The sequence below is a fragment of the Rhinoraja longicauda genome, chromosome 20 (assembly GCF_053455715.1).
Source record: "Rhinoraja longicauda isolate Sanriku21f chromosome 20, sRhiLon1.1, whole genome shotgun sequence".
In the NCBI taxonomy this organism is placed as follows: domain Eukaryota; kingdom Metazoa; phylum Chordata; class Chondrichthyes; order Rajiformes; family Arhynchobatidae; genus Rhinoraja; species Rhinoraja longicauda.
Genome location: NC_135972.1, coordinates 14,594,173 through 14,619,820, shown reverse-complemented (window position 1 = coordinate 14,619,820; position 25,648 = coordinate 14,594,173). Strand labels below are relative to the sequence as shown.

General features: G+C 46.3%; 1 protein-coding gene across 4 annotated transcripts in view; it reads left to right on the top strand.

The window, feature by feature from the left end:
- Positions 1-25,648, top strand: part of hipk2 (homeodomain interacting protein kinase 2) — a 197,757-nt gene that overhangs the window by 41,236 nt on the left and 130,873 nt on the right. For all 4 annotated transcript variants that reach the window (XM_078416993.1, XM_078416992.1, XM_078416991.1 and 1 more), the window contains exon 2: positions 17,321-18,407. In XM_078416993.1, the coding sequence (XP_078273119.1) occupies positions 17,321-18,407 (1,087 nt within the window). The remainder of the gene's footprint in view (positions 1-17,320; positions 18,408-25,648) is intronic.

Here is a 25,648-nt window from a genome sequence, read left to right as displayed (position 1 = left end):
TCAGTCCAATCCAGTTGTCAGGCCATACCACTCCCACGCACATTACCAGACGCCTGAGATAAAGAAGCTATTGGTCCAACAAGAGTGGACAGAGCAAATAATCCAAGGACGTTCCTCCATGAAGACATCTCCACTGACTTGTGAGAATCTCTGGCCCGTGACTGCTCAAAATGCACAACAAACCTTCAGAGATGGCACATGTTGGGAGCACAAGTGCAGGGACTTCCAAGTACCACTCCATTCCTCCGCCCTGTCAAGAGTTTCTTGTCCCAGCAGTAACCATGTGCGGGTCCAACAATGGCCTCATCAGTCACATCAGACCCCCATAGGACCAGTGTGGTTGCAAGTCCTCCTTGATGGCAAGGTCTTGCATTGTCTTCACCTAGAAAACTGCAAAGCCTGAGATTTTTTCACTCAAAGGGTGGTGGGTGTATAGCACAAGCTGCCAGAGGAGGTAGTTGAGGCTGGGACTATCCCAACGTTTAAGAAACAATTAGACGGGTACATGGATATGACAGGTTTGGAGGGATATGGACCAAGCCCAGGTAGCTGGGACATGTTGGCAGGTGTGGGCAAGTTGGGCCGAAGGGCCTGTTTCCACACTGAATCACTCTTTGACTCTATATCGAAGGACCCATGAATAGGGATTCAGCAGGGTTGCTACCTTATGAAATTTTCATAATTGATGAGATATTTCTGTTACGTGAACAATTTAGATAATCTGACACTCTTCTTCCAGTCGAGCTGATGAAGGGGAGATTTAATAAGTGTTCATGAAGAGTTGTGATAGATGAGATGGGGAGGGCGGGGAAATAGACCGGCGTGGACGAGCATCACAAGCCAATGCTGCAGATTGAGGAAGTTGGCCAGATGGGAGAAGAGCTTTAACGCTGCTCATGTCGGCATCTGGAATGCACTGATGGCAAGGATGTCGGAAGTGGATTCAATAGTACATTTCAAAAGAGAATAGAATCAAAAGTTAAATCGGAAAAATCAGATTTGCAGATAGCAATCCAGGCGTGGGTGTGACTGAACCTTTCCAGGGAGCTGGTGTGGAGGGGATGAGCCCGAGGGCCTCGTTGGGGTGTGCCCAGTGATTTGTGTCGCAGCCTTTGAATGATGAAGCCAGAAATCTGTCTAAGTAGAAATTCCAGCAGCCGGACAATGCAACAGACTCTGGGGATCGAGGACCTCTTGCTGTGGAGGACCAGAATGGAGGGAATGGCGGAATATGGATTATATGCTGGCAGAGGAGGTTAGTCTAACCATGTCATGGTGGGCCGAAGGTCCTGTTCGTGTGCTGTACAATTCTGTCCTGGAAGATGCCTGTGCGTGAAATATTTTAATGCTGGGCTTTAGCTCCCGCCTTGCACTACTAATTCCCTTCTTAGACCATCTTCCATTCGCCACCCTTTCGATTTTTCTTTCCATGTTTTCTCATGACATGGACTGAGTCCCTTCAGCCCATATACATCTGTGCCAGAGCCATTAAAACAAACAAGGTACGGGGAAGAGGGCTGTTGAAATCAAGTCCTCCAGCTGCTACAAGATCTTCACAGATCGAGTCCTTGAACCAGCAGCACGGAGGGCTAAGACCATTGGATGCCAGATGTATCTCCAGGTCAAGTACACGTGGGCACGCTCTGACCACAGAGAGGCGCAGATGTACTTAGATCCGTGGTCTAATCTACAACCTCTTGCTCTGCTTCCCGAACGTGGCCTCTCCCTCCCCCACCCTATCTCTGATGTCCATGCCTCCTTGCATTTTTACCAGACCAACTCCCACCGACTTCCACTTCCCCTGATCTTCCTTTTGCCATCCTTTTGGTTTTATTTCTCATGCTTTCTCATAACGAGGAAGGAACCCTTTGTCCCATTACATCTACACCTGTCTGAAGAAGGGCTCTGACCTGAAATGTCACCGATTCCTTCTCTCTAGAGATGCTGCCTGACCCGCTGAGTTACAATAGTTAATAGACAATAGGTGCAGGAGGAGGCCATTCGGCCCTTCGAGCCAGCACCGCCATTCAATGTGATCATGGCTGATCATTCTCAATCAGTACCCCGTTCCTGCCTTCTCCCCTTACCCCCTGATTCCACTATCCTTAAGAGCTCTATCTAGCTCTCTTGGATGCATTCAGAATTGGCCTCCAGTGCCTTCTGAGGCAGAGAATTCCACAGATTCACAACTCTCTGACTGAAAAGGTTTTTCCTCATCTCAGTTTTAAATGGCCTACCCCTTATTCTTAAACTGTGGCTCCTTGTTCTGGACTCCCCCAACATTGGGAGCATGTTTCCTGCCTCTAACGTGTCCAACCCCTTAATAATCTTGTACGTTTCGATAAGATCTCCTCTCATCCTTCTAAATTCCAGTGTATACAAGCCTAGTCGCTCCACTCTTTCAACATATGACAGTCCCGCCATTCCGGGAATTAACCTAGTCCAGCTTTTTTGTCTTAGCATTTATACCAGAGCAATGTCATCAGTCCCCTTCCCCTACTCCCCTGTAACTTATTATCTTTCAGATGCCCACTAGTTTAGTTTATTGTCACGGGTACCGAAATACAGTGAAAAGCTTTTGTTGCGTGCTAACCGGCCAGAGGAAAGACAATACATGATTACAATCGAGCCATTCACAGTGTACAGATACATGATAAAGGGCCTCCCCTCTTCTGTACTGCTATCGCCCATCTACATTAGGATCACCAATTAAATGTGCCAACCTTGACAGGTGGGAGGAAACGCAGACGGTCACGGGGAGAATATGTAAACGCCACATGCTGGCAGCACTGGAGGGTCTGAGTATCTGAAGTTGAGGGATGTGAGGGTCACCTACTGAGCCTCTGTGCTTGTCCACAGTTCCCTCCCCATTCCCACCTCTTAGTTTAGTTTAGAGATACAGCGTGGAATTAGGCCCTTCGGCGTTGGCGAGTCCAGCGATCCCCGCGTACTTACGCTATCCTACACACACTAGGGACAATTTACAATTAGACCAAGCCAGTCCGCCTACAAACCTGTACGCCTTTAGAGTGTGGGAGGAAATGAGGGGAAACCCACGCAGGTCACGGGGAGAACGTACAAGCTCTGTACAGACAGCGCTTGCAGTCAGGATTGAACCCGGGACTCTGGCACTGTAAGGCAGCAACTCTACCGCTGCGCCACCGCGCTGCCCTCACTAAGTTGCCACATTTGCATCAGGCTTGTGTGGCCGCCCGGTAGATGCTCCCGCAGAACAAGCCCCTCTGGGTAATGGCACTGTGACCCACTGACCCACCCACTGGGAGACCCTACCCTCCTGACATCGGGTAGCGTGGGGTGGCCTTGCTCCAGGAGAGAGCGAGCAGCCTGCAGCTGAAGGGTGGCGAGAGAGTCTGGGTGGTTTAAATTGCAGTGGTTAATTAAGCTCATTTTGTCCTTGCCCGTACCTAATTTGTGTGACAGTAATCCTTCTAATTGGAGCCTAGCCTGGGCCTGGGGCTGCTGTAGTGAGAGTAGGCTCTCACTTGGGTGGATGGCTTGACAATCCGTATGTTTATATTGAAAATTGGGACGCTTTGCTTTGTTCTGGTCATTTTTTTTGTTTTCTCCCCATTTTCAAATCTCCGTCTAGTTTCCAGACCTGCACACCCAGGCAGCTACAATGTGATTCAAAGCAGAGTGTAAAACCCTTTTCAGAGTTTTCAATCTATGTAACTCTCTGCTGTATCAATCATGGTGAATTGTTCTCTGTTGCAAGACTCCTCCATGAGTAAACTAAACCTGCCGTCTGTCACCTGCTGTGTTGAAGGTGGCTGGCTGGAGCTTTTAAAGAAAAGTGTTTACGTTATTTGCTACCCCCCTTAATGATTTTTGACCCTCTGCATCTCTCTCCTCCACCCAGTCTCTGACCAAAAACCTCTGAGATCTTTGGCCTCTTGTGTTATCCCCGATGATTATTGCTCCATCCATTGTGTTTTGAGCTGCCTTTTACCCAAGCTCTGTAATTTGCTCTAAGCATCTCTTCTTTAAAACGCTTATTTAAAACTTGCCTCTCAGGCTGGGTCCTTAGTTCCTTCATCTACATTGGCTTGGTATGAATTTTTTTCTGAGATTTGGTAGCATGCTTCCAAGATGCAGGTGATTATTTGCCTGCTAGCCACAGAGGCAGATCTACAAACACATATTACAATCGTTCCACACTCTTAAATCTCTATTCCGACAGCGACCTTTCTTACTTTAACTATGATCTCCTTCGCTAAACGTTATTCTATCAGCATGCATCTATCTATGCACTGTAAATGGATCGATTGTAATCATGTATTGTCTTTCTGTTGACTGGTTAGCATGCAACAAAAAGCTTTTCACTGTACCTCGGTACACGTGACAATAAACTAAACTGAACCTGAACTGAGCCCATTACTTATCAAGAATCGATCGACCTCTGGCATAAAAGTATTGGAAGATTCTGCTTGCAGCACCCTTTTCAGGAATGCATTCAAGAGAGAGCTGGATAGAGCTCTTAAGGATAGCAGAGTCAGGGGGTATGGGGAGAAGGCAGGAACGGGTTACTGATTGAGAATGATCAGCCATGATCACATTGAATGGCGGTGCTGGCTCGAAGGGCCGAATGGCCTCCTCCTGCACCTATTGTCTATTGTCTATTGTAAGACGCTCAACTCTCGAGAGAAACAGTTGTTGTTTCATCCCTTCAATGGGGCACTACATTGAAGTGTGATTTTTGTTCCTCCCCCCCCCCCCGTCCCTTAGTTCTGCATCCTCTCACAAGAGGAAACATCCTCTCCGTGTGCAGTGTGCCAAGTTCCCTCAGCATCAGATTCCCAGCACGTTGTGCCTCTCAGTTCTGGTGTGAATGTTATTCTCTCTGTACTTGGCCTCTTGAAGCACTGAGAGCATTGTGTCACTTGGACATCTTTGGTCTCCGCCCTTTTGCTGGCTTTCCCTTTCTAACCTCTACCCTTCCCTTGCTCTCTGAGTTACAACCCATTTGTTTCCTCCGTCTTCCAGTACTGGTGAAGGGGGCAAGGATCTGGAGCATTAACCACCCTCCACACCTGCGGACTGTCTTTGCTTCGGTTTTCCAGCATCTTTGTGATTTGTGTGATTTCCCCCCCCCCCCCCCCCCTCCCCTCCAAGGGGTGTTTTATATTTCAATCAAGCATATCTCACATCTGAACTGCAGTGGCTTCAAACACAGTATGGCCAATCTTTCCTCACAGGACAATCCGCCCATTCCAGGGGTCAGTCTAATAACCCTTCCCTGAACTGCTTCCAACACAATGTCCTTCCTTGAATAAGGAGACTAATATTCCACACAGTAGTGTGGATGACATCCCGCCTGTGCCTCGTGTCACTGAAGCATTACTCCACTACATTCAGGCCCTCAAGCATTGTCTTTAACTGTCAAGAAACTGCTAAGAAAGGGGCCCGAATTTGCTCGGTACATTTTAAACTCTTCCAGCCAAAAGATGAGAGAGGACCATCATCCGATCATTGATTCCATGTATCGGAGCTGTTAGGCGAGCAACACCCCAAATCAGAAATCAGTCGAGAAGGCGCTGAACCTGCTGGCTTGTTGTATGGTCCCTTGGGCCAGTGCAGTATTGCAGTGAGTAGTGATGATGCATGGGTTCGATGCTGCTACCCAGTGCTGTCTGTGAGGAGCTCGCACGTTCTCCCTGTCACCTGTGGCCTTCCTCTGAGTAGTGCAGTTTCAAGAGTCAAATCAAGAGTGTTTTATTGTCCTATGTCCCAGATAGAACGATGACATTCTTACTTGCAGCAGCACAACGGAACAGGTAAACATGGCACACTGTAAACAATATAATAAACGCAAAGAGAAGTCCAGTGTGTGTCTATGTACGCATGCACGTATATATGCGCATAAAAAACAAGCAATAAAATAAACAATAATAGTGTCCACATCCTCATGAGTTGCTGAGAAGGTAAAATGGGATTAATTTAGATTTGTGCAAGTGAATGGTTGATGCGGACTGAATGGCCTGTTTCTACGCTATACCTTTTGGGTCGAGTTGCTGCCTTATAGCGTGTGCCACGCCGGAGACCCGGGTTCGATCCCGACTACGGGTGCTGTCTGTGTGGAGTTTGTTCGTTCTCCCCGTGACCGCGTGGGTTTTCTCCAAGATCTTCGGTTTCCTCCCACACTCCAAAGACGTACAGGTTTGTAAGTTAATTGCCTTGGTTTAAGTGTAAATTGTCCCTATTGTGTGTAGAAAAGTGTGAATGGTCGGTGCGGACTAGGTGGGCCGAAGGGCCTGTTTCCGCCCTGTATCTCTAAACTCAAATCCCAAAGACGTGCGGGTCGGTAGGTTAATTGGCCACTGAAAATCCCCCCGCTCTGTAGGTGGGTCATAGAATCTGGCGGAGATGATGGGAATGTGGGGAGAATTAAGTTGGTGTAACTGGGTGGTTGCTGTTTGTAATCATCTCTGGAGCCAATTTAACATTGTTAACTGGTAATTGCCTTCTAATGCTGCTATTTAAGACCTCCCCCTTAAATGAGCCGTGTGAGCGAGACCAAGAATGAATAATTATTTAAAATTCCTGTCTTCAATAACAGAGCAAAGAGACCGGAACAATAATCTTCTAAAATCAGCAAGTGTGGCCCATTCCAATTTTGTGTAACCCACTCCCCCCCCCCTCCCGCCCCCCCCTCCCCCCCCCCCCCCTCCCCCCCCCCCCCCTCCCCCCCCCCCCCCCCCCCCCCGTGTTCCTTTCCCACTGCTAATGGTTCCCCCTTGTTCTCTCTCTCTCTCTGCATCTTTCTCATCCCTCTCCTCCTGTCATGGCCAGGTTTTAATCACCGTCCCTCTTCTGGTTCAATTTGTCCATCAATTAAATTCCTATGCATGTGGGGTTTCTTCACCCTTGGTCCACCTCTCCTATCCCGTTCCCCATTTGGTTCCATCTGCCCAACATCCCTTCCTCATCTCGTTCCTTCTATCCCCTTGGCAGCCTCTGTCTCTCCTCCTCCTGGCTTCACCGACCTTTTTCTTCATTCCCTTATGTTTTCACCTATCACTGACTAGTCTCGCCCCCTTACCCTGGCAATCTTCCCTCTTCGCTCCCAGTCCTGAAGCTGAGTTTTGATCCACAACATGAAGCATACTTCCTGGCCAAATGCAGGTAAATGGGTTCAGTCATTTACAGCGCAGAAATGGGCCTATTGGCCTGATTTGTCCATGCCAATTGAGGTGCGCAAGTCTACTCAGGTCTGAAATGTTTGGAGAAATCAAGGACAGAAGGGATATAGAAGGTCTCTCTGTGACACCCTGGTTTGTTTACCCCTCCCACCCATCCCTCCTTGTACCCAGCGATTTGGAGGCAGAGAGACGGTCGATGTAGGCAGCTGGAATACCATGCCTTCAAGACAATGGTTCCAATAGGTGCTTTTATGTTAAGTTTAGTTTGGAGATACAGCGTGGAAACAGGCCCTTCGGCCCACTGATTCCGTGCCAACCAGCCAGTAATCACCAATACACCAGTTCAATCATACACTCCAGGGACAATTTACAGAAGCCAATTAACCTACAAACCTGCGCGTCTTTCTTTGGAATGTGGGAGGAAACTGGAGCACCCGGAGAAAACCCACACGGTCACAGGGAGAAACAGACAGACAGCACCCACAGTCTGGAGAGAACCCGGGTCTCTTGCAGTGAGGCAGCAGTTCTACCGCTGCGTCGCTGTGCTGCCCCCTATTAAGAGATTGTGTTAATTTCTGACCCTCTCCCAGTTCCATTGAGTGCTAGTCGGACACCGCAGTTACCAAGCAAGCTACAGAGTACACTCGTGTGGGTAAAGGGCATTAAGTCGTGCTGAACCTGGACAGGCGGGCATTGCAACACTTTGTGTCTGTATGTTCACTTGAATGCTTGCAACGCATCGTCACTGTTTCTAGTGATCCTGATAGATGTCTGAATCCTCTAACACATTCCTAGCGTGAAGCTGCCCAGTGGATTTAACCACGTGTGGACCAGAACTTGACTGGTCACCATTACAAAGTGACCATGACCAGAAAAGTCTCTGTGGTAAAAAGTTTGAAATACTGAACAATGGCTTTATTACTTGAACTGGGGACATTTTTGTGTATGTTGGAAAGGTTGGTAATTTTGGATAAAATCCAATTGAGATCGGGGCTTTTCCTAAAAGGTGAACTCAGAATTTGTAGAGGAGGCCAAGTAAGTGATGAAAGTTGTGATGAAAGGGCTGGAAGGGTTAAAATATACAGAAAGATGTGTGATTTGTGCTTGTATTACATTGAGAATTACACAGTGGGTGCAGCTGGTCGAGCTGCTGCCTCTTGGCGCCAGAGGCCGTATTCGGATCTGACCTCAGGTGCGGTCAGTGTGGAGTTTGCAAGTTCTCCCTGTGAATGCATGGGTCTCGCTGGGTGCGCTCAATAGGGATGGCTCGATTGCAATCACGTACTGTCTTTCCGCTGACTGGTTAGCATGCAGCAAAAGCTTTTCACTGTACCTCAACTCAGTACACGCGACAATAAACTGAACTCAAACTCCTAGCTAATGTTCCAAACCAGTGGGCCGTCGAAATGCTGGCCCAGTGATGGAGATATAAGGGTGAGAGGTGAAGGGTATCGCGCACATCACAATCTCAAAGCTTTTGCTGGTCCTTGAGGGGTCAATGTTGGGCAGACTACTCTTCATTTCACAACTTCACAAGACCTTGATGCCTTGGATAAATCCGTATGTGGGATGATGCGATAATGCAGAACACGATAAGAATGTTAATCACTATCATGATGATAGTGATAACGTGGGAACGGTTCAAGTAAGAGTCATCAGAGTATAATCTATGCGGCTGATGTAATTTTCCCAATGCTATTGTACAACTGAGAGGCTTTCTGGTGTTTAACCCTTTAGTGTCTGGATTCAGCATTGTTTCCAATAATGTGCCATCAGCCACGCCACCAGACAAAAGTGGGCTCCAATCCCTTTTCTGGGGTTACGTCAGTGCCCAGGTGGTACGAGGGAGGGACTATGCGCTGTCCATGGGCACCCTGGGGGATTTCCGGGACCGCTGGGCACTGCGGGGGGGGTGGAATGTATCCTTTATAAGGATTGTTCCATACTCAGTATATTTGGTATTTAAGAATATTTGTTTTACTTTGTATATTGGTGGTGGGTTTGTTGGTATTGTTTTATATTGTACATATTAATCTTGTAAATAATTTATTACATTTACTTTTGACAAAAAAAAAGTTAAGTGTCCTCCTGACCTATTTGACACTTAAAGCAGAGTTTTCTGTAAATTCACTTTGTACTGAATTTGGAAACATAATTTGCCCCTTTATTTTCAGGCCAATCCCAATATTAATTCGAGCGAGAATTGCAACCCTCTGACAACAGGCCTGATTTCTATCGTGTCAGCTCAAAATTTGAGGGGTGATGTTCATGTTTCTACTCTCATCCAAACAGTGAGGTGACTTCTTCTGCAGTTGTACAGGGCCCTAGTGAGACCGCACCTGGAGTACTGTGTGCAGTTTTGGTCTCCAAATTTGAGGAAGGATATTCTTGCTATTGAGGGCGTGCAGCGTAGGTTTACTAGGTTAATTCCCGGAAATGGCGGGACTATCATATGTTGAAAGGCTGGAGCGACTAGGCTTGTATACACTGGAATTTAGAAGGATGAGAGGAGATCTTATCGAAACGTATAAGATTATTAAGGGGTTGGACACATTAGAGGCAGGAAACATGTTCCCAATGTTGGGGGAGTCCAGAACAAGGGGCTACAGTTTAAGAATAAGGGGTAGGCCATTTAGAACTGAGATGAGGAAAAACCTTTTCAGTCAGAGTTGTGAATCTGTGGAATTCACTGCCTCAGAAGGCAGTGGAGGCCAATTCTCTGAATGCATTCAAGAGAGAGCTGGATAGAGCTCTTAAGTTTAGCGGAGTCAGGGGGTATGGGGAGAAGGCAGGAACGGGGTACTGATTGAGAATGATCAGCCATGATCACATTGAATGGCGGTGCTGGCTCGAAGGGCCGAATGGCCTCCTCCTGCACCTATTGTGTATTGTCTATTGTGACTGAAGTTATTGTCATCATCACAGGGCGGCACGGTGGCGCAGCGGTAGAGTTGCTGCCTTGCAGCACTTGCAACTCTGGAGACCCGGGTTCGATCCCGACTACGGGCGCTGTCTGTACGGAGTTTGTACGTTCTCCCCGTGACAGCGCGGGTTTTCTCCGCGACCTTCAGTTTATTCCCACACTCCAAAGACGTAGGGGTATGTAGGTTAATTGGCTCGGTGCAAGTGTAAATTGTCCCTGGTGTGTGTAGGAAAGTATTATTGTGCGGGGATCGCTGGTCAGTGCGGTCTCGGTGGGCCGAAGGACCTGGTCCCACGCTGTAACTCTAAACTAAACTAAACTAAAGTTAATCAGAGTGGTACGTACGACTGTCCACTTGAGTTTAGTTGCTTTATTTTCTCCTGTTCCTTTTTTACTTTTAATTGCCAAAACTCTGGGGGGTAAAGTCGATACCTTGAACTCTTTCTCGCTGTTGGTTGATAGTGCGCCATTAAACTCTAGTCCAGTATGGATTTCAAGCTCCTGCAGTATTTTAATTTTCTTTTACCTTGAATTTATTTTTGCTTTCCTTCCCTTGTAAAAATTCTGCTTCCCTCTCTGGGATTTCCCTCTGTCCCATTTTTCCCTTGCTCAATTTAAAACCAACGTGTTTCCTATTTGCAAAGAGCAAACGTCTGGAGAAACTCGTCGAGACGAGAAGCATTTGTGGACGCAAGGGCTTGGTCGACATTTCAAGTTGAAATCCAGTGTTCCTTTCCCAACTCTGACCAAGGATCTCTGATCTGAAATTTTAACTTCTTTTTTTTTTAATGCAGATGCTGCCTGACCTGTTGAGTATTTCCAGCATTTGCAGTTTTCACTTCAGATTTTGCATCTATAGTCTTGACTTTCCTGGTTTTATTCTTATCAGATGTGAGTATCAAGCAATCATGTGGCAGCGTTGTGTTGCAGATTGAGTTTAGTTTTAGATTAGTTTATTGTCACGTGCACCGAGGTACAGTGAAAAGCTTTTGTTGTGTGCTAGCCAGTCAGCCGAAGCACATTGCAGGATGACAATCGAGCCATCCACTGTGTACAGATACATGATAAAGGGAATAATGTTTAGTGCAAGATAAAGCCAGTAAAGTCTGATCAAAGATCATGGTGGCGCAGCAGTAGAGTTGCTGCCTTACAGCGCCGGTGACCCGGGATCGATCCCGACTACGGGCGCTGTCTGTACGGAGTTTGTACATTCTCCCTGTGACCTGCGTGGGTGTTCTCTGAGATCTTCGGTTTCCTCCCACACTCCAATGACGTACAGGTATGTAGGTTAATTGTCTTGGTAAATGTAAAAATTGTTCCTAGTGTGTGTAGGATAGTGTCAATGTGCGGGGATCGTTGGACCCGGTGGGCCGAAGGGCCTGTTTCTGTGCTGTATCTCTAAACTAAACTAATAAACTCCAAAGACCTACAGGTTTGTAGGTTAATTGGCTTGGTAAATGTTTAAAAAAATTGTCCCGAGTGTGTGTAGGATGTGTTAATATGCGGGAGATCCTCTGGTCGGCGCGGACCCGGTGGGCCGAAGGTCCTGTTTCCACGCTGTATCTCTAAACTAAACTAAACTAAAAGATAGTCTGAGGCTCTCTAATGGAGTCTTCGGGTCCTGAGAGTCGGTGGACAGATCTGAAAGGAGATTGATCATATTGTAACAGAATGCTTGCACACATTCTCGCAAATGATGCAGAGGTTTTGATGCTGTTGCTGGAGTTATTTGAGACTTTGTGGAACATTGGGAGAGAATTTCCCCCATTCCCAACATCACAAGACCTTGATGCCTTTGATAAATTCATACGTGGGGCCTCACTGAATATAACAGGGATGCAAATTGCAATTATGATAGCAATGACGGGATAAGAATTTTTCAAGTAAGATTCATCAGACTGTAATCCATTCCGCTGATCTCATTTTCGGCAGCCCATTGTAAAACTGAGACCTGATCTTTAACCCTTTAGTGCCTCTACACACCAGTGTTGGGAAACACCAATTGTCCCTCCAACTGCTTCCCAGCCCAGGATGAACGGCAAACTGTTTTCAATGTTCCTATTTGACTTTCTTGCCTTGCGTTCTCCTCGAGATTCTGAGTAAAGGAACATCTCGGATGATAGACACTGATTTAGTGGGTGGCCGTACAAAACTAAGCTGTGTAGGAACTGCAGTGGTGAGTCTTTGGAAGTCCCTACCCTGGAGGACTGTGGAGGTTGGATCATTGGAAATATTTAAAGAGAAAATGGATGCGTTTTTAAAAGCCCAGGGAATTAAGGGCCCTGGGGATCTAGCATGCAAGAGGAGATTAAGTGTAGATCAGTCAAGACATTGAATGATGAGGCAGGCTTGAGGAGATTGGTGACCTTTTTTGACTTTTTTTGGGTGCCCCCTTCCAAAACAACGACTCTTATTTTCTCGTGTTTTTTAAAAAATGAAGGCAGGCGCAAGGTACTGGAAGTGCCAAATATACCTGATGGAGCTCCATGCTGGGTATTGGGCACAACTTCAACCTCAATTGTTTTTAAGCATGATTGTGAATTTTTCTGACCTCCTTTCAAGTGGGTGGAAATGAATTTGTGAGAATTAAGTATGTGGTCTGGATAGATTGCATTAAGATATATTAAATTAGAGGAGATAGCAGATTTAATCTCCGATAGATTCGAGATTCATTATTGAAGAGAGAACGCCAGCGGATAGCTTTATATTAAAAGAGAGAGTAAACAAATAATTAAACAGATTAATCAAATATCTGTTTATTTTACAGCAGAAGACATAGTCCACTGTTAATGTTGGGGAGCTGAGGATCCAGTGTGAGGAAGGAAATAGTAGTAATAGTCGTAATAGTAGTAGAAAAAAACAGATTCGGGGACGGTTTCTTCCCAGCTGTTATCAGGCAACTGAATCATCGTACCACAACCAGAGAGCAGTGCTGAACTACTATCAACCTCTTTGGTGACCCTCGGACTATCCTTGATGGGACTTTGCTGGCTTTACCATTGCGCTAAACGTTATTCCCTTATAATGTGTCTGTACACTACAAATGGATCGATTGTAATCATGAATTGTCTTTCTGGTGACTGGTTAACACATAACAAAAAGCTTTTCACTGTACCTCACTACACGCGGCACTAAACTAAACTGAAACTGAGAAATAACTGGGATAAAGTCTTGACCAATTCATTGCTTTTGTGACACCCCTGCATTTGGGCAGCTTTCCGCCTCCAATCTTTCCGATTTGTTTTTAAATGGTCCCTGGGGATTGGAAAATGCTCCTCATGGTGTTGAAAAAAAGGGGAGGGGAAAAAAGTGCCACGAACTTTAGACCAGTCGGCCTGATGTCGGTAATGGGGAAATGCTTAGCACGTAACAAAAAGCTTTTCACCGTACCTCACTACACGCGGCACAAGATTTGTTACTTGAGGTGTGGCAACAGTATAGTTAAATGAATGAATGTCCAGGCAAATCCAACACTGTTTAAGTGAAAGGAAATCATGCTTAACAGATAAAAATTGTTATTTCGGGTTTGGGAGTTGCAAAGTAGATGGGCCTGTGAGGGACTCCGTCATACTTTCTCAGAATGCATTTGATTAATGCTACAATGCTGAAAACTTTATTTTGTATGCTGCCATTTTTCTCTTTGCTCCACCTGTTTTACTGTGTACGGCTCAATTGTATTCATGTATAGTATTATAGAGTCAAACAGTGTGGAAACAGGCCCTTCGGCCCACACCAACCAACATGTCGCGTCTACACTAGTCCCACTAGTGTAGGGTCCATATCCCTCTAAACCTGTCCTAACCATGTGCCTGGCCAAACGTTGTGACACCTGCCCCAACTACCTCCTCTGGCACCTTGTTCCATACACCCACCAACCTTTGTGTAAAAGATAACTAAAATATATTGATTGGGCTGCCCGTCTCTCTTCAATAATGAAACAAAAGTCTTTTGTTGTATCTCAGTACACGTGACAATAATGAACCAACACCAATAAGTTGTCATGAGGTATTGCGCAGGATTGTAGTAACAGTGATGTATTGACAGTGGATTGATCAGTTTTTAAATGGCGGGGTAATTGGGGGGGATCAGTGTTTGGGGTTCAATTATTTGCAGGTTATTACGGAGAGGTGGATAAGGAGACGGAGTGTGAAGTACCAGAGACTGCTGAAATTGCAGAGCTGGGTGGGAGCGTTAGCTGTGCAAAGAGATTACAAAAAGATTTTGTCTCGTTTAAGTGCTGGGCAAGAAAATGGCAGGTATTAGTGGGAGAAATGAGAGGTTGGAGTACTGGGAAAATAGATTTAAAGAAAAGTAGAGTGTAGTAATTAGAAGCATTTTGAAGGGAAACACTGAGAACAAATATGCTGGCTCGGCACTAAGTCAGAAAGGCAAATGGTACATTATCAGAGTGCGTGGAGAAGGACAGTAATTAGGGCTTTAATGAGATCAGTCATGGGATACAGCAAGTACTTTTGCTTTCTTTACTATCGCAAAGTTTATTGGTTTGGTGGGGTGGTAGTTGACTGGATTGCTTCTTTGCATGAGGCTGTTCTGTGAGGTGGACTGATGATAGGATTCTTTTCCTCTGGTGCATAGAATGTGATGCCACCACAATTGATGAGAGAGCAAAATATTGCAGATGCTAGAAATCTGAAATAATAACAAAACCTGCAAGAAATGTTCAGCTAAGTCTGGGAGAGGTCAGGGTTAATGTTTCGTGTGACAGTATGATGAATACTTAACTACAGAACTACTTGTGATAGGCATCACAAAATGCCGGAGTAACTCAGCAGGTCAGGCAGCATCTCAGGCACCCATTCCTTCTTTCCTGAGATGCTGCCTGACCTGCTGAGTTACTCCAGCATTTTGTGATACCTTCGATTTGTACCAGCATCTGCAGTTATTTTCCTACACTACTTGTGAAAGGTTGTGGACACTGGTTTGAGGACTTTTTGGAAGGAAAAGTCTACTTTTCTCTTGTGTCTACTTTGTAAATTCTGTATGATCACAGCATTTCACAAACCCCTGCATGTGCGGATAAGTACTCTTGAAAAGCAGTCGTTGGTTTAATATAGGAAGGTGAGGAAGGCAGTTCATACAGACCATTCTCTTGAACAGCAATGTGTTTGTGTGTTCCAGGTGTACGCCAGGGGACAACTTTTTAAATTTAGTTTAGAGATACAGCGCGGGAGCAGGCCCATCAGCCCACCGAGTCCGTGCCGACCAGCGATCCCCACACACTAACACTATCCTATACACAAGGGATAATGTACAATTTTACCGATGCCAATTAACCTACAAACCTGTACGTCTTTGGAGTGTGAGAGCAAACTGGAGCACCCGGAGAAAACCCATGCGGGTCGTGGGGAGAACATACAAACTCCATACAGACAGTACCCGTGGTGAGGATCGAACCCGGATCTCTGGAGCTGTAAGGCACCAACTCTACCGTTGCGCCACCGTGCCGCCTTTAGACACGGGGGAATCCACCCAGGTTAATACCATGTAATCTTTTTGTCTGCATGAAAATTAAAAGTAAACAAGGGGGGGGATAAAATAATAGGTTGGTGATTGGGAGGAGCCTCCAGTTGCGTAGAAATACTGTCAATGACCCGTTGAGCTCTGAAATACAATCTGTGCATTTCTATGGAAAATTACAGGAGTGCTATAATGTCTCTGCAATTTTAATAAGGGCTCATCCAGACAAAGCAGGTCTGAAAATCCCTAACCATGATTCGTGAACCTTCCCACTTCTAGCTTTAGATTTTGGAGAACTGTAACGTATTTGCATTTCAATGTAATTGCTTAATGGGGAGGCAAGACCTGGACCTGGCTTGTAGGGATTCTTGGCACCAATCAAATGCACTCAAGGTGGTTGAAATTGATACATATCCAAATGTGCTTTCGGGCACCAGTTTCAGTCTGGGTTTAAAGGACTGAGTTTCGGGCTGTTTGCTCAAGTTTATTCTTTGTGATCAGCAGTGGTTTCGCAGTCAATACCTGACTGAAACAATACACGAGTCTGAAGAAGGATTCTGGCCCAAACCTGCGTCTTTCTGTGTCCTCCAGAGATGCTGCCTGACCCGCTGAGTTCATAAGTTCATAAGTCATAGGAGCAGAATTAGGCCAATCGGCCCATCAAGTCTACTCTGCCATTCAGTGATGGCTGATCTATCTTTCCCTGTCAACCGCATTCTACTGCGGTCTCCCCATAACCTTTGACACCCTTACTAATCAAGAATCTATCATTCCCAGCTTTAAAAATACACAAAGTTACTACAGTATTTTGTGTTTTTTGGTAAATCTGCATTTCCTTGTCTCACCAATTCCATGGGTGGGTTCTCCACAATGTTTGGCATTTAGGTAAAGAAATGGCCGGGCAAGATTTCGGCCCTTTCATTCAGTGGACTGAGATGGTACTGGAGGCATCCCAGTGAAACTGAAGCTGGACTTGGAAGCCAATCGCCGATTCCAACAAGTCTGGCTGAACACGAGCGTGTTATCAATCTCAGTTTTGATTATGATTGAGTAACCAGGAGCTTCTGAGAATAAAGAATTCCAGAGATCCGCAAACGGCTGTGAAGAGACCTCATCTCGTCCCAATCCAAAACAACCACCCCCTTGCCTCGAGGTCGGTCCTCTAGTTCTGGGTTCTCCACCCAAGAAAACAGCCTGTCTGCAGCCAAGCTAAACCCTCTGAGAAGTTTGTTTCAGTCAGGTCAGTCCTTGAGTCCATACAGCTCAATCTTAAAACATTTTGTAGGAAGTCGTTGTAGGAGAGCAGTTCCGACCAAAAAACATCACCCATCCTTTTTCTCCAAAAATGCTGCCTGACCCACTGAGTTACTCCAGCACTTTGTGTCTATCTTTGGTATAAACCAGCATCTGCAGTTCCTTGCTTCTGCATCTTGAGAACTGTAGCTACCTGCATTTTGAAGGAAGCATCCAAAGTTTTGTGTGGGTTTTGAATGATAGCCCTTCAAAAGAACGTAATTAGTTGCTGAATGGGTCTTTGACCCAAGACATTAACTTGGATTCTCATTCTACAGATGCTGCCTGTCCTGCTTGCATTTCCAGCATTTTTTTTGCTTTGATTTCAGATTTGTGGTGTCAGCAGTTTTATTGATTTTGTTTCCCCCCCCCCCCCCCCCCCCCCACACTGGCGATGATGGTCTATAAATGTGCCGGCCAGGTTTGGGTTTGATGGTCTTCAACCTTTTGCTCTTTGTCCGTGCAGGTGTGGGCTCACAAGTGGAAGTCTTTTCCCCTCACACAATTCAGTCAAGTGCCTTCTGCAGTGTGAAGAAGCTGAAAGTGGAGCCGGGTTCTAACTGGGATATGACTGGGTATGGTTCGTACAGTAAAGTCTACACCCAGAGCAAGAGTGCGACCTTCTCACAGTCGACCGTCAGCGCCTCTCTTCAGATTACCAACCCCACGCTGACCTACGAGCAGACGGTGATCTTCCCGGCCAGCGCCGGTCACATTGTCTTCACCACCGCCAACAGCACGTCGGGCCTGGTGGCCATTTCCGCCCAGGCCTTGGGAGGTCCCCAGAACCTGACCCGCCGCATCACCGTGCGCCTCCTCGACACCTACCAGAAATGCAGCCTGAAGCGGAAGAGTGAGGAGCTCGAGAACACCAGCAGCGTGCAGATCATCGAGGAGCGTCCGCCAATGCTTCAGAACGCCACCAGCGGCGCCACTGTTGCCACGGCGGCCACCTCCACCGCCACCTCAAAGAACAGCGGCTCCAACAGCGAGGGCGACTACCAGCTCCTGCAGCACGAGGTGTTGTGCTCAATGACCAACACGTACGAGGTGTTAGAGTTCCTGGGCCGAGGGACGTTTGGCCAAGTGGTCAAGTGCTGGAAAAGGGGCACCAATGAAATTGTGGCCATCAAGATCCTGAAGAACCACCCGTCCTACGCACGACAGGGCCAGATCGAGGTCAGCATCCTGGCCCGGCTGAGCACAGAGAATGCCGACGACTACAACTTTGTCCGGGCCTACGAGTGCTTTCAGCACAAGAACCACACTTGCCTTGTCTTCGAGATGCTGGAGCAGAACCTGTACGACTTCCTGAAGCAGAACAAGTTCAGCCCCCTGCCCCTCAAGTACATTCGGCCCATCCTCCAGCAGGTGGCCACCGCCCTGATGAAGCTCAAGAGCCTGGGGCTGATTCACGCCGACCTCAAGCCTGAGAACATCATGCTGGTGGAACCCGTGCGGCAGCCCTACCGAGTCAAAGTGATAGACTTCGGCTCAGCCAGCCACGTGTCCAAGGCCGTCTGCTCCACGTACCTACAGTCCAGGTATTACAGGTAGGTTCAGCTTTCCGCTCCCCTTTTTGTGCATCGCTCGTGCTTGACATCAAATTGGGTTTGCTCTATTGTGTTAGCTCGAGTCCAACGACGCCTGGGTTTAATCACATTATTTTTACTCGCTTGAAATTTAAAAATAAGTATACGTGGGTGAATGTGCCTAAAGTCAGATTTCTGTTGGCCAATCATCTGTAACCCGTGGAGCCCCTACTCTCCACATGACTGTGGCAATCCGGTGTGTTTATCTAGCTTTCTTTACATGTGCCACATCATTAGAGCGGAAATGAAATTCCAAGTATCAGGAGGTTAGACGTGGGTGAGGAATTTGTTTGTCATCAAGCATTGGAAGCAGGTAGATTCATTGTGTGAGGGAGGAGGGTGTGATATGCTTTGGATGCAGCAGAGGAGTGTATTCTTGTACGTTATATTCATTGGAATCATGTATGGAGAATGAATGGGTTGGGGTGTCATGTGCGTGGATTTTGAGCCATCAAAGATACGTTGGAAATACTGAGAAGGAGGAGGCTTGGGAGACTGGGAGACACAGGGAAAGCGAAGGCAGTGATTAGTTGTGTTGCATGGCAGGGTGAAAAAGAAAAAAGCAGAGTGCACAGGATATAGCATGGATTTTGTTGTGATAATGCTTTCCCCAGTTCATGAAAACACAAGATAATTTTAGACAGATTTATATAGCGTGAATGTTTTGTAAACCCTCATAAAACATTTTCTGTGTTGCTTGTGGCTTTGTTTACCTTTCTTTCTCTCTTTAACTCATTTTTCTCATTCCTCTTGTCCCTCTTAATTCTCATCGGCCTCCACCCTTCACCAATATTTCCTAACTTCTCCTTGCCCTCTTGTCCTTCTCTGGGGAGGGATGTTTAATTTATTCGTTTAGTTTAGTTTAGTTTATAGATACAGGCCGGAAACGTGCCCTTCGGCTCACCGAGTCCGCACCGACCAGCGATCCCTTGATATATTAACACTATCCTCCACACAACTTACACTTGTATCAAGCCAATTAACCTACAAACCTGTACGTCTTTGGAGTGTGGGAGGAAAACAAAGATCTCTTGCTATGGAGGGCGTGCAGCGTAGGTTCACTAGGTTAATTCCCGGAATGGCGGGACTGTCGTATGTTGAAAGGCTGGAGCGATTGGGTTTGTATACACTGGAATTTAGAAGGATGAGGGGGGATCTTATTGAAACATATAAGATAATTAGGGGATTGGACACATTAGAGGCAGGAAACATGTTCCCAATGTTGGGGGAGTCCAGAACAAGGGGCCACAGTTTAAGAATAAGGGGTAGGCCATTTAGAACGGAGATGAGGAAGAACTTTTTCAGTCAGAGAGTGGTGAAGGTGTGGAATTCTCTGCCTCAGAAGGCAGTGGAGGCCAGTTCGTTGGATGCTTTCAAGAGAGAGCTGGATAGAGCTCTTAAGGATAGCGGAGTGAGGGGGTATGGGGAGAAGGCAGGAACGGGGTACTGATTGAGAGTGATCAGCCATGATCGCATTGAATGGCGGTGCTGGCTCGAAGGGCTGAATGGCCTCCTCCTGCACCTATTGTCTATTGTCTATTGTCTATCTCGGAGAAAACCCACGCGGTCACTGGGAGAACGTACAAACTCCGTGCAGACTGCACCCGCAGCCAGGATCGAACCCGGGTCTCTGGCGCTGCAAGCATTGTGAGGCAGCAACTCTACCGCTGCGCCACCGTGCCGCAGGGGGGAGATGCCAACATCCTTACTACCGCTGAAAGGTTGTCCCCTTGATATGTTGCTGTTCTTCTGGTAAACCATGGTGTTGGATTGGGTGGTCCAGGATTTGGACCCAGTGGTATATTTACAGGTTAGAATGGTGTATGACCTGGAGGGGAATCTGCAGGTGGTGGTGGTGATGGTTGTCACCGCCTGCTTTCATGGTGATAGAGGTTGTGGGTATGAGTGGTGCTGATGGATTAGGCTGATGTGTGAGTGCTGCATTTTGTACATGGTAGACACTCTGGGCACTGCATTGATCCAGGCAAATGGATGTTATTCTCCATGTATGCCTGGCAGATGTGTAAACATTGGGTCACGGTGTTTTGTATGTATTTCCCTTTTGGTTCTCTCAACATATCCCATTGCACCATCGTGGTCACCTTTTTTACATTGATCCTGGTGCCCAAACTCTGAAAATACCTCCTTAATCCTCTTTTTTTGTGGGGCAAAAAAAAAACCCCATTCCTTGAAACACAGTGCTTTTGGTTTCCTGTTCTGTGTTCCAAGTTTTCTTTGGAAGCTCTTCTGAGATGGACTTGGAGACCAGAATTTTGTGCAAGTGGTTTGTGTAGGAAGGAACTGCAGATGCTGGTTTACACCGAAGAAAGACACAAAAAGCTGGAGTAACTCAGCGGGACAGGCAGCATCTCTCCAGGTGCAAGTAGTTCTTGAGACTTGGTTTGTTGTGAAAACAGCCCCTGAGGCCACTCATCGAGCACTTATTGACACTAATCCCATTTTATTGTCTCTGCGTCCTCAGCAATAACCCACCCACCCCCCTGTAGATTCTACCATTCATCGACATGCTTTGGTAGATTCTACCATTCATGTACAGCAGGCAATTAACATCCCAACCTGAATGTCTTTGGGATGTGGGAGGAATCTGGAGTACCCAGATGAAATTCATGCGGTCACAGGAAGACTGAACAAACTCCGCGCATATGGCACCGGAGGCCAGGATTGAACCTGGGTGCCTGGAGTTGTGAGGCAGCGGTTCTGTTACTAAGTCACTGTGAAGAGATCATGCTGATTTGGCTGGGTTAGAGTGGGTGTCACACTGGTCTATTGTAAACCCTGGCCTGCGTCCTCTTTAAAAATCATGTAAAAGACCTGAGCAAACACGAGCAACATGGGTGACAATGGCTGAAGGTGAATGGGTCTGCCATCAGCGTGGTACCCAAGGGGGACGCAAGCATCTAACGATGCGGAGATTACAGAGCGACCCTCAATACAGTGCAGGCTGCTGCTCGCTGCCTACATCCCAAAATTTACAAACCGATTTGGCAGGGGGAATAGAGATTTTATGAGGCTATAACACTTTCCTGCCTCTGCTCAGTAAATTGGAGATGAAGAGATCCAATGTTTCTAATTTGCACAAGATCCTTCAAATAGTTGATCACGTCATGTGCAGTTGAGTTCAAACTTGCAAATGTGGGTTTTTCAAGAAGTAGGGGTCGTACATGGATATGTGGGGGGATAGAAATCGGCTGCTGCCAGCAAAAGAAACTATTACGGCCATTGTCCAGGCCAACTGAGCAAGGATTATTTCTAGGTATGATCCTAAGCTTTGGACTTTACTTTGGACTTTAGAGTGTGGTAACAGGCCCTTCAGCCTACAGATTCCATGCCGACCAGCAATAACACCATCTCCACACTAGGGACAATTTACAACTTGCAGAAGCCAATTAACCTTCAAACCTGTACGTCTTTGGAGTGTGGGAGGAAACTGGAGCATCCGGAGAAAGCCCACACAGTCACATGGAGAACGTACAAACTCTGTACAGACAGCACCCGTAATCAGGATTAAACCCGGATCTCTGGTACTATAAGGCAGCAACTCTACCACTATGCCACCGTGCCACCCTAAAGTTGGACCAAAGGTCCAAGTTCTTTCAATATCTTTTGAAAATACTTTTGCAGGAGAAAATCATATTCCCGAACCCCTGAGATAACAAATGAAAAGCTTGGGGTTGTATGATATCTTTGCATGCTCTTAATATCACAGAGTTGCACCTCAAGTGAACTGTGAGATCTGGTGACCAGTGTTATCTGGACAAAGCCAGCACATGCTTTTTCTACTAAGCAAGATCCCTTAAACATTCCCATTTGTGGTATCTCAGGAGAGACAAATGTTGGACAAGGCATCAACAGGACAGGATGGCTCCTCTATGTTGTGCTATGGGATTTTTATCCCTTCCCAACACCATTAGAAGACCAGACCTGTGTATCTTCCCATCTAAAGATTCATACCTTGCATAACTCGTGCCTTTACTACCTCTGAAACATTCGCAATGGATTAATTTGAAAAATTAAGAGCAAAAAAACCCAACAAACAAAAAAAATTAGATTGACGGGAGAAAATAGTGCAAATACCAAGCAGGCCCACCAACATTTCAACATAAAAAAATGTTTGGATTAGCAACTCTATCTTTCAAATGAAAAGCTATAAATTAGAAATAAAGAGGGGTGGGTTACTACAGAGACAACAGTCAAAGGGAACAAATTAGTCACTGAGTTCCAGCATTGAGTCAGCCATTTTCAACCTCTCTTGGAGATTAGGACAATATCTTGTCTGGTTTCAGTTGAAACTACATGGGTGCTACATGGAGGCCTTGTCTACTCTTTTGGAAAGTACCAAACTAGTGTCTAAACAAACTAGTTTGGTTTAGTTTATTGTCACATGTACCGAGGTACAGTGAAAAGCTTTTGTTGCGTGCTAACCAGTCAGTGGAAAGACAATGCGTGATTACAATCGAGCCATTCACAGTGTACAGATATATGATAAGGGAATAACGTTTAGCGCAAGATAAAGCCAGCAAAGTCCGATCAAATATAGTCTGAGGGTCAGGTGCGGTGGGAAAATGGGGCTTTCTTGCTATCAGGGAGATGAAAAGAAGATAGGCAAGGTTGTGATGAGAGCATCAGGAGAATGCCAGATAAATTAGCTCGCACCTCTTTATTACAAGTGACTTTTGCTCCAAAGAGGCTGTGTGGCTGTAAACAGCTTTGAAATGCCCCAAAAGTATTTTTAACTCTGTTTTCCTTTGGGATTGATACGTGGTTTTGAACATTTTGTCTCGTCCTGCCGGATGAGCACAGACCAGGAGCCAAACTTGGTTTCTCCGCAATGATTCTGTTGTGGTTGAGTGCTGTTTGGGCTTTTTTTAACAATATTATCACAGCCTACAGAACAAATTACACCGTGTGTTTATTGTAATAACATTCATGAGCATTGAGCACAAATACACAAGGTATCCTTGTGATGAGGGTAGGAGTGTCTGGAACCATAAAGGTACAGGGGTTGAAGGTCATAGTCATGTATAATGTAAATGGGCCCTTCAACTTACCGAGTCTGCACCGATCTTCAAGCGCCACTTAACTTAGAATAATTTTATTCTCCCTACATTCTCATCACTTGCCTCTCCGTTCCTACCACTGGTCCACGCACCGGGGACAACTTATGATGGCCAATTAACCTACAAATCTGCCCAGACTTTGGAATGCGGGAGGAAACCGGAGAACCTAGAGGAAACCCACACGGTCACTGGGAGAACATGCAGACTCCACAAAGACTGGACTGGGGATCTGGATAGAGCCCAGGTGGCTGGAGCTGTGAGACAGCAGACAGTCACTCTACAAACTGGGTTGCCCCTAAAACTAAGTAGAACTAGGACGGGGTGGACATTCATCTCTAGGCTTTTATTGTTTGCTGCCCTCTGTTTAAATTTTAAAAGAACAGCTGAGACAAGTCAAGTCAAGTTTATTTGTCACATACACATACACGATGTGCAGTGAAATGAAAGTGGCAATGCCTGCGGATTGTGCACAAAAAAAAGAATTACAGTTACAGCATATAAATTAAAGTTAATACAGAGAAGACAAAATTTAGTCCCTGGAGTTATAAGAGTTAACAGTCCTGATGGCCATCTCATCCTCTCCGTTTTCACAGCGTGACAGCGGAGGCGTTTGCCTGACCGTAGCATCCAGAACAGTCCGTTGCTGGGGTGGCAGGGGTCCCTCATAATCTTGCTTGCTCTCGATCTACACATATTATTGAACCATTGGCTTCTCGGAGAGACAAGGAGGGCAGGTGGGTCTGGCAGGGTGATCCAGAAAGAGGGCGCATAGCTTGTGTGGCGCGGGGAAGAGGCAGAATCTGTGTGGATGTCCCACAAATACCATGATCTGGTTCATGTCCTCGATGCTGCTGCCCTTCGGAAGTTTTGCAGAGTGATTGTCGCCATGTACTGGAGTGCTCTGCCTTTCATCCATTCTAAAGGGTGAGTGTGAGCTGATGTTTGATCATTGGGGGGGGGTGGAGATAAACATGGGTATTCATGCAGGCATTCCTCACCAAAGAAACACGTAAACTGTGGCCAGGAGTGGGTCCACAAAATATTGTCTGCAGCGTTTATCGTGATCTTAGGATATTGCAAAGCAATCATTGCCACTTGGGTTCCTTTGACTATATACACCACTATGATGTTATAAACCTCACAAGAGCCCAACGCACAGGACAAGGAGGTACAGATCTAAATGACCTGGTTACATGGTGCTTCAAGAATAAATATAGGTCATGGAATTAGTTCAGTTCAGAGACACAACATGGAACCAGGCCCTTTGGTCCACGCTGACCATCGATCATCTGTTCATGCTAGTTATAGACAATAGACAATAGGTGCAGTAGTAGGCCATTCAGCCCTTCAAGCCAGCACCGCCATTCACCGTGAACATGGCTGATCACCCATAATCAGTACCTCGTTCCTGCCTTCACCTTAGTTCTGTTATTCTACCTTCTAATCCATTCCCAGCACATTAGGAGCAATGGTTAAATAAACACGTGGGACACACGGGCTTTAAATAGAGGTAGAAAGTTACGATGGGCCTTCATATCATGTCATGTTATTAGTGATTAAATAAATTCCATCTCATCTCCTTCCTAAAATGCTCGTTCAACCGCAGCCAGAGTAATGAGTCCAGTTCAGGGTGTTGCATCACGGGGAAAGAATGTGAAGACATTGAATTTGCTGCAGAAGAGGTTAACCAACATGGCGCCAGAGATGGGCTTCGTTAGTTATGCAGATAGAAAAGAAACGTTGAGATTGTTCTCCTTGGAACAGAGGAGGTTGCAGGGGGGAATCTGAGAGAGGTTTTGAAAATCAGCTAGAGAGTAAGGATGGAACTTGCAGGGCCGTGGGGAAAGGCTGGGGTAGTGAGACTGGGCGAATTGCTCTTGTGTAGAGCCAGTACAGACCTGATGGGCTGAATGACCTCCTTCCATGGTGTCACCGTTCTGTGAATGGGCCAAATTCAGTTCAACTCCTTAAACAAGCTGGTCCACAATCCGGCTGGATGCTGTGGAGTAGCCAGTGAGTGGCCTTTTCCAATCAGGATGAAATCGTAGCATCTCCCCTCAAGGTTCATGGACTTCGTTACTGATCCATGGAATAACCAGTGACTGGACCATTACAGCGACATCT